Source organism: Hakea prostrata, chromosome 9 (assembly GCF_041222555.1).
Source record: "Hakea prostrata isolate BN-2017 chromosome 9, UWA_Hpros_2, whole genome shotgun sequence".
Lineage (NCBI taxonomy): Eukaryota > Viridiplantae > Streptophyta > Magnoliopsida > Proteales > Proteaceae > Hakea > Hakea prostrata.
In genome coordinates, this window is record NC_142608.1 from 19,389,479 (window position 1) to 19,399,436 (window position 9,958).

At 35.8% G+C, this 9,958-nt stretch overlaps 1 protein-coding gene across 1 annotated transcript; it reads left to right on the forward strand.

Moving 5' to 3' along the window:
* The first annotated feature begins 5,786 nt into the window (after nt 1-5,786).
* LOC149004937 (alpha-terpineol synthase, chloroplastic-like) lies at nt 5,787-8,196 on the forward strand. Its single transcript, XM_089135746.1, has 7 exons — nt 5,787-6,005; nt 6,091-6,355; nt 6,433-6,805; nt 6,916-7,134; nt 7,232-7,370; nt 7,477-7,725; nt 7,805-8,196. Exons 1-7 carry the CDS (start codon nt 5,787-5,789, stop codon nt 8,102-8,104), a joined length of 1,764 nt encoding a protein of 587 aa, XP_088991872.1. The 3' UTR covers nt 8,105-8,196.
* Nucleotides 8,197-9,958: the final 1,762 nt, after the last annotated feature.

Genomic DNA, 9,958 nt, shown 5'->3' on the forward strand with positions numbered 1-9,958 from the left:
TCCATGGTGCCCTTGGCTCTTTCCCGATTACGATTTACATATTTAGGGCATGTCTAGAAGTGTTTGATTAGGTGACCTCATGAGTACTACTACCCTTTCGGCAGGGGTATTGAAGCCGGTTAACCCGTGATATTAGTGGCTGGGTCCAGAGGCCCACTATCATCATAGAGTGGTACGGTTGCATATAATAGATAAGGGCTCATGGACGCTCAAGACCGGTGAAATGACCCGTGAGAGGACATGGAGATCATCCTATCCATTATATGTGGATGACCACTGGGTTAATGAATGGGGTCCAACAGATGCCTCCATTGAGGATTCCATTCATAGGTGGGAAGGTATTGAACCAACAGAGCACTAGGCGTGAGGGGAAATATCCGGACCATATGTAGTACGAGACCATATGACTTTGAATTGGGCCTAAGATTATCCTTGACACGCGCCAGATCTTATACCAATGGTGATGTGAGAGAGTGGTGACCTAATTCCCAACCATGGCTTGACAGGACTTTACACAACAACCGCGGAGAACCCAATAGACGTGCATCAGAGCCGTGAGGGAAGAGTGATGAGACCGCCCAAAGAAGACTGGTGTGTGACTTAATGGGCCTAAGATTATCCTTGCCATCGCCCATCTAACGTCCCTCTCCTCCTACTCTCTGAAATCAATGAGATCAACCTCCTGATAGAATTTGAATAAACTTTGTAAGATGATGGTGCCCGCACCGCCTCATCCATGCATAATTTATCCTTGTACTCTTCTGTTTCTTCTTCCCCTTGTCTTTCTCCATCTCTCTAACTGCCTTCATGATATCCATATTCGCCTCAGTGCAGGTGGCCACGTCCTTTGAACTACCAATGATGTGAGCCTTAAATCTACTTATGCCACCTGAGTTCAACTCCTTACCATAGAAGTTAAATTTTGTTTTACTTTTATTGCCATCAATAGCAACACAATACTGTCATGCAAGATCAACCCTCCCCCTCCCTACAGGCCCCGCTCCCTGTGTCTGTCCTTGTACCCGGCTCTGTGAACCTACTCCTCTCCCACTGCTAGACATGATAACTGTTGCAACAAAAATGTTTTCATAAACAATTAAACAATACCAATATAATATTTTAAACAATATTTAAATTTTTTTCGACAAAAGAAAAGGCTACCATATCAAAACCAACAATGAAACCACATGAGAAGCACTTGAAAATAATTATATAGGTATTCCATAATTTTCTCTAATTTTCAAAATCATTTCCCTTATTTATTCCTAATTTTTTCTCTTTTTTCATAATTATTTATTTTTTATATTCATATTCATATTTTAATAAATTTCAAAAAATAAATAATTATTGGGTCGAAAAATATTCTGACTTCGTGAGTCTGTAGCTCAACCATGGAGATCCACATATATTTTTTCAATTACAATACAGCACATATATCATACAAAAAGTAAGCATTTAAATTGTAGAAAAATACAATTTTTGACGTCCGAAAATAAATAAATAAATTATTCATCAAAAAAAATTCTGACTTCGTGAGTTTGTAGATCAGCCTACTGTATTCAACATATATTAATTTTATACCCATCCAACAACATTATGGCATGCATTTAAAAAAAAAAAAAAAGGTTTAGAGAACAACATTTTACCTCTCAGATGAAAAACACCCAGATCTGTGTGAAATCTTGCTTGATCATCGCAAATAATGCTATACCCATCAATAATGAAGTGAGAACTACGGTTTTATATCAAAGATCGGACGAAAATATGGCCAAAACACCTAAAACTAGGAGAGAGAAGCTCTGGATGGTTTGGGTGAGGAGAGAGAAAATCATAATAATTAATGAGATAATTCCCAAAAATTTCCAGCGAACCCCTTGCAAATTTCAGCGAGAAATCGGTAATTATCGCCAAACTGGCGATATATCGCCGATTTTCTTGGCGATATCTAGTTGATCTCGTTTCGCCCCTTGATTTTGATTTGCTGGGGCGAAATCACCGAAATTCGGCAAAAAATTGTTCCATGATAATAACATCAAATGCTATGCTCATCACTTATTAAACACAGAATACTCGAATCAACAAGATATAATTGCAAGCAGAATGATAATGCATGATTGACAAAAACACTCAAGGATGAAGCGTAAGGACATTCTATCTATGAAACTTGAACCTAAAGATAATGTTTCAACTAGAGAAAAATCAAAACCAAGAATAGGGATTAAGCAAGGATATTGAAAGTAAGAACCATACTCACCTCAAGTACATCATTCTTGCATTAGGAACTCTATGTCAGCCTTGAGCGAAGAGTAGCCAGCCTCGAGTGAAGATATCTTTTCAGCCTGACTAGCTATCTCTTCAGTCAAGACCGATGTTGTTGCCTCTAATCTGTGTATCTTAGCCCACAATTGTGTATTTTCTTTAACATATAACTTGTTGAGCTATCTTGCTGTCCCATGTACTTGTGTTGGAGTTATTCCAACTCCACACATCTTGCTGTCCCATTTAATCTCCTTGGCATGCTAGGGCAAGGAGAAAATCCAGATGACCACATGAACAACTTAAGAACTTGAGTCACGTAGTAACTTTGGCATGCTTGCACAACCAAGCATATAAGTGTTTTTTTGGAACAAAAGAAACTTTTAGGAAAACAAGTATAAATCAAGGAAGAGAGTTTTAGCAGCACTTAAAAATAAAGTGCATGCTTATAATTGTCATTTCTCGATTAATAAATCGCAAAAGCATGGCAAGATACCGTAATTATGGAAATTTTACTATTCTTGCTCACAACTATAAATGCCATTACTAAAATTAGGGGTGTCAATTTATAGCCCAAACCGTTAAAACCGAACTGCACCGGCCCGTTATAGCCCGAACCGAACCTTAATGGGCCGTAATTGGGCTGAGGGTTGTGAAGCCCGCACCAACCCGAAACCGAACCACAACCCGTTATTATCCGTTTACAACCCGTTTTGTAATTTTAAATTAAATAATATGTGAATCATTATATTACCATTAGGTAGTTGGTATAGACAACTAAAAAAATTAAGCATGAATTCAAAGATCAGATAGTCATTTTACTACTTAATATCTAGGTTGTTGATTTCTATAGAATGGGTGGGTTTTTTTTAATGGAAATTGACCAATAGCAACTTTGCTTTCCATATAATTTTCGCTTTTGTTGTAGGATGTTCAATTGTTTCTTCTTAATTTTTTTTCTTACACACCATAAAACCATTAGTCAACCTGAATCTAAAGCATTAGCTCAAACCGTTAGTTAGCCCGAACTCAAACCGCACCAAATCGAAACCGGCCCGAAACAATTATTTTGCTAATGGGCTGTGTTTGGATTAGGTGTTTTTCAGTCTGAAACCGTTAGGCCCAGCTCGAAACCTCTCGAAACCACATCGTTGACACCCCTAACTAAAATCTATAGTTGCAAATAGAAAACTCAAGATAAAGAAACTTTTTCGCCATGAATATTTAGATGTATAATTTTTCATTGTACGTCAATCACTAATGATTTTTAATTGTAATTATTTTTAAAGATGAGTTTTAATTGTATATTTCTTAGTTATAGATGTTTCCACGACAATCTATATCATGAAGTTGTTACGGAACCATAGCACATCAAATGCAATTGAACGTTTTTCACATATTTAGTCTTTACAGTCTCTTTCACAGAAAAAACAGATCACTAATTTAGTCACCATCAGACACGAGATTGGCTAGAAAAAACGCATCATTTTAAAGTTGAAATTATGATAATTATGGCAAGAAGAATTACGTTAAGCCCCTAACCATCACAAATTCATCATGAACTAGATAAGACTAGCCAACGAACAAATTCTAGAAATGCCGACAATGACAACAATGCTCATAACCCTTAACACTAGCAAAAGATACAAATCCACTGTAGACTTGTGGGCTAAGAAAGAGTCGCGGCCATACCTTCTAAGAGCATGACCTCCCAAAAGCTTGTGGCAAAGAGATTCAGCTTGGATAATGGCATAATAGTTCAGATCCTCTCCACCTGTGAAACCTACTATCAGAGAATTCTCTCATCCATTTTATCATTATTTAGAGATGAGTCCCAATGATGAGTCTCTTCTTCTTTTTCTTTTCTTTTTTCTTCTTTCTTTCATTTTTCTTTTTTTAATTAATTTATATCCTTTTAATTAAATAGAGTCATGAATACGTGGCAAAACCAGGTTACCACAAAAAAAATTAAATAATAATAATAATAATAAATAAATAGTATCCTTCCTTCTCATGAAAACCAAGAAATTGTTTAAGTGTGAACAATCGAGATAAAAATCTCGACCGTCTATTTTCACATTATTTTCAACCACGGTGATTGAGATTTCGACTTCGACGCATGCTAATGTGCATTAATGACTAATACCAAAGTCAAACTCCATGAGTGGGCCTTTACTTTTAATTGCAAATAAGTGATTTGTTTTCAGATCCGACAAAACTTAAGTATAGCACAAAAATTAAAAAAGAAAAAAGGAAAAGAAAGAAAAAGAAAAAAGAAGAAGAAGGTTAAGTGATGCATGCCAATAGCCAAGGAACGACTTTTCGTTTTTCATTGGCGCGAACAAGGAACATAAATATCGCCGAAATTTCGGCGATATTTCGCCCCCCCATATAGAAATTTCGCCCCCAAATTTTTTTGAATATTTTAACCAATAATTTTGATAAATTTGATACTTATCCTAATCTGATGTAAATATGTGGTAAATTTGAATTATTTCTAAAAATTATTCCATTTAAATTCTCTTACCTAGTCACATTTAATATATTACCTTATGAGGCCTACATCATTAGGACATAATTGGAACGATTATCAAATCACTCTTAAGATTCTTTTATAAGATTCATTAATAATTTAAATTGTTTCCATAAATTATTTCATGTATACACTCTTCCCTAATCACATTTGGCATGTTGACTTTGATAATTTAAATTATTTCTTAATAAATATTTCCATTTAAATCTCCTGCCTAGCCACATTTAATGTGTTACATTCTCAGGCCTAAATCATTCAGGCATTGTTGGAAAGATTAACCGACGATTCTATTACAAAATATCTTCATAATGTAAATTGTTTCATAAATTATTTCATGTATATATTCTCCCTAACCCCATTGGCATGTTAACTTGAGAACTAGATCACTAGAATATAGTTGGAAGATTGCTATTAATCTTGATGATTTTGTTATAAAAGTTTTCATTATAAGTATTCTATATAGATTTCTCAAATTACATTAATACATAATATTGAGTCTTGAATCATGGATAAAATTGGAAGATGAACAAAGAAAACGCCAAAAAGGAAGAAATAGTAAAATTATAAAAACACACAAAAAAAAAAAAAAATTTCGAAATACAAATCGAATACGGAATCGCGAAATGGAACGGACGGATATCTGGTAAAGATCGTTCCCGGTTTGTTTAGGAAGGTGGCCGATGGAAGAAAATTTTTTCAATGCCAATAGCCATTCTTCGTCATTGCTCTAGAGAATTCGGTGGCCTATGGAAGAAAATTCAAACATTAAACCATGAGGCACTCCTTCATCGTTTATTTCATGTGGGTTTTGTTAAAAGGAACGAGGATAATATTTTTTTTTTTTTTTTTTTTTTGGTAGAACAAGGTACAATATTAGTTACGTGGAGAGATGAAAAAAAAAAAAAAAAAAAGACCAGAGACTGGAAGAGTAGTGAGCAACTATATAAAAAAAGCATTGGGCACAACGACTACAGCATAAGAGAAGAATATTAAGGAAATGGCTCTTCTACTTCATGCTTCGAACCCTCCCTTCGTTTCGAAGTTTCCTACTCGATCAATCGTATTAAGAGCTCCATGCAATGTAAGACGGAATTTGCAGATCAAACCTACTGCTAATGCTAGTATCCAATCCCAAGCAGATAGCAAGCCATCAATTGTCTACCAACCTACCATTTGGGACCATGATTTTGTGGAGTCCTTACGTAGTGGTTACGAGGTAATTGATTATCTATAATTGCAGAAGACATTATTCAGTTCTCGTAGTTTGTTCATGTTGGTTTTTCTTGATTTTATTTGTGTAGGATGACTCCTTCAGTCCAAGATACAAGGAACTTACAGAAGATGTCAAGGTTATGCTCGATAAGGAGGTTGAACCATTGGCTCAGCTCAAGCTGATCGATGTCTTGCAAAGGCTGGGCTTGGGACACCTTTTCAATGAAGAGATAGACCGAATCTTGCGAGCCATATACAATAACAGTAATACAGAAGAGTTTATCAAGGATGATTTATACTCAACAGCCCTTCAATTTAGGCTCCTCAGGCAACATGGGTATTTGGTCTCCCAAGGTACCTAGTAGTGTCAAGGGTTGGTTTGTGTGTTCTTGATTAATTGGATCATATGTAACCAGACTTCATGATTGCAGATGTGTTTGGTAGATTCGTGGATGGAAAAGGAAAATTTCATGAGTACCTTTGTGATGACAGTATGGGAATGCTGAGCCTTTATGAAGCTTCATACCTGGGTACTGAAGATGAGGGCATCTTGGATGAAGCTAGAGACTTCACCAGAAGACATCTTGAAGAGATAAAGGATTACAAAGACTCAAATCTAGAGGCCCAAGTGAAGCATTCCTTGGAAGTTCCACTGCACTGGAGGATGCTTAGGGCAGAGACAAGGTGGTATATTGATGAATACCAGGGACAAGAGGACATGAATCCAATTATTGTTGAATTGGCCAAGCTGGATTTCAACAGGGTGCAAGCAGTACATCAGAGAGATCTTGGAATTGCATCAAGGTATGAGGAAGACAAGGCAGTATAATATTTTGAATAAAATTTTACTAAATTTTATTGTCTATTTTCATTCACTAATAGGACATCCACTAATTGAATCATTTGCTATTTAGATGGTGGCAAAATCTTGGTCTAAGGACAAAATTGAACTTCGCAAGGGACCGGCTTGTGGAGAGTTTCTTGTTTAGCATAGGGATTACCTACGAGCCTCAATATGAGCGTTGCAGAAACTGGCTTACGAAAGTCATGAATTTTGTTTTAATAATTGATGATATATATGATGCCTATGGCTCCATCAAAGAACTTGAACTCTTCACTAATGCAGTTGAGAGGCTAGTATCTATTTTTCAAAATTTTCTATTTATGAGTAACAAACATTTTGGAGTGAATTGCAACTAATGCTGATAGTTTCTATTTATTTTGTCTCAGGTGGGATATAACAGCAATGAAAGAACTTCCAAACTACATGAAGATTTCTTTCTTGGCTCTCTACAATACCACTAATGAAATGGCCTATGAAATTCTCAAAGAAAAGGATTGTGATATCCTACCATACTTGAAGAAAACGGTACATATATATATTATGTCATTGTTAAACCAAAACTAACCTTCAACCCAAAACTTGTAGTCATCAATTTACTAAATTTCAGCTTTTTTCTTTCCTTATGTCTCAGTGGGCAGATTTCATTAAGGCAATGTTGGTTGAGGCCAAGTGGTACCAGACTAGAAGAACCCCATCGACTGAAGAGTACTTGAAGAATGGATGGGTTTCATCTTCTGGAGCAGTATTTCTTGTCCATGCATTTTTTGCTTCAAGACAAGAGATTAATCCAGAAGTTCTTGAGTACCTAGGGAGTAATCCAGACCTAATATTTGGTCCTTCCATGATCTGTAGGCTTTCCAATGATCTTGCCACTTCATCGGTAAGCAGCTAACTCTTCCTTGTATTTCTTTTCTTTGTTGACACATCACTGAACCTTAAACGGAAAATTTTCAATGCAGGCTGAGCTAGAGAGAGGAGATGTTTCATCTTCAATCCATTGTTACATGCATGAACATAAGGTTACTGAGAAGGTTGCCCATGAATACATTAGAGACAAGATCATGAAGATATGGAAATTGATGAACAAATCTATCAGCAGCTCTCCTGTCTCCAATCAGTTTGTTCAATTCTGTCTAAATCTTGCACGAGCATCGCTCTGTGTATACCAGTATGGAGATGGACTTGGCATTGAGAGTAGCAAAAGCAAAGATAATATATTGTCCTTAATAGTAAAATCCATTGCAATTGGAGCATTTTAAATCACTAAAATCATGTTGATGATGGTTTACTTTTAGTTTTGTATGAATTGAATATGTAACATTGTTTTCTATTCTTGATATCTAAACCATATTCATGGATGTATGTTTACCAACATATGTAATACATTAAACTAGTGTTTCGAGAGAAAAAAACAAAAAGCTTTTTATACAAATCTGAAATCAACCACGAATACATAGGCGATGACATCAAATTTAAGAGTTTGACTCAAGGGGTTGACTCAACTGGTGAAAACCAACACCTATGAGCAAGACGTCAAGAGTTCGAATCTCCTAGGGGCGAAGGATTTCAATCCTTTATTAGATAAAAGCTTCCTTCTCGATTATTTTTCCTACTCCGGCCTTGAAATGAATGTGTGAAGGATCCATATTAGGGCTAGAATGAGAAGGGGCAACAACCACATTAGCCATAGGGGAAGTAATTTGAACAAAAGATGTTGTATAATTCAAATTCAGAATTCTACATGTAATCTATGACACATAAGCGTAGTAACTTTGTAAAAGAGGACTCATGTGATGACAAACTCAAGAGTCCTAGTTGTTAATTAAAAATTAGTGCAACGATGAGCTGAAGATCATATAACTCAAAGATCTTGGATGCAATGGATTTAGACACAGGAGGTTCCTCTTTTCGTTCTCGTTCCTTTGCATTCCCGTTCTCAGGTTATTTCAATGCTTTTAAATTGGCGAACCACAGTGATGGAGGTTCAGGATTAACTTCTTTCAAAAATAAATCACAGAGAGAGCAAAGGAGAGTATACGAATTTTCTCAGTCTTTAGTTTCGTATTCCATCCCTCTATTTATAATATTTTCCCTCAATTTTAATTCCTTAATAAGAGTTTCTATGAAATCCCACCAAATCCTTGTCTGAAAATCCATAGTATAGATCCGAAGACCTTGATTGTTTTGGAAGAAGAGGAGACTTGAATGAAGTTGACTTGGAAGTTGGACCTTGAGTATAGTGTTGATATTTTTGGAAGGTCCAAGAAAGTTTGGGAAGACCCTTCCTTAAGTTGGTTGAGGACCCAAGTGTTGTTTTTTGCCTTTGAGATTCAAAATTCAGCAACTTTCAAAGGGAAAACCCTTTGGTCGATCCTCCTTGGTCAATCCCATTGACCAAAGCAGCCTCGAACAGAATTATTCTAATTTTGGAAGTTTTAGGTTTTGGATCCCTATCTATATGTAACTTCGGACTAAACCTAAACACTTTGCCTCTTAACTTTTGGAGAACGTGAGAAGAACCCTAGAGCCTCCTCTTCATGCCCAAGGTTGATTCCAAGCATCCAAGCAAGGTTCCTCCATTGATCTTCTTCTACAAAGTTAGTATTCAATCTTATACTTCATTAATCTATTCTTTCTACTACTTCTGTTTGTTTGTTTGATTGAGGAAGGTATTACACTGACCTAACCTCTGATCTTCTTAGTCTTAGAGTGAATCCCCATTCACTCTATGTTTTCCTTGAAGCCAGGTGTTATTTTATATTTGGGATAATTACTATTGCCCCCTTGTAATTTGGTTTTATTACTAATCGAACCTCTTTCTTTATGAAATTACTATTGCCCCCTCACTTCTAATGGTGTTAAGTGGCTATTAACATCAAATATGTAAAATGTCTATTTTGCCCTTCATTAAAATTAAGAAATTAAAATATGACATTATCCTCATTTATAAAAAAATACGTTGAATGTCAATTATATCCTTAAAAAAATTTTAGATTCGATTTTGGCTTTGGTGGGACCACACACTTATGGTTGTTGAAACCCTAATGTTCTATTTAATTTTTTTCACAATCATAATGATGGAAGTTTTACAAACAAATTAGCATATAAGATGC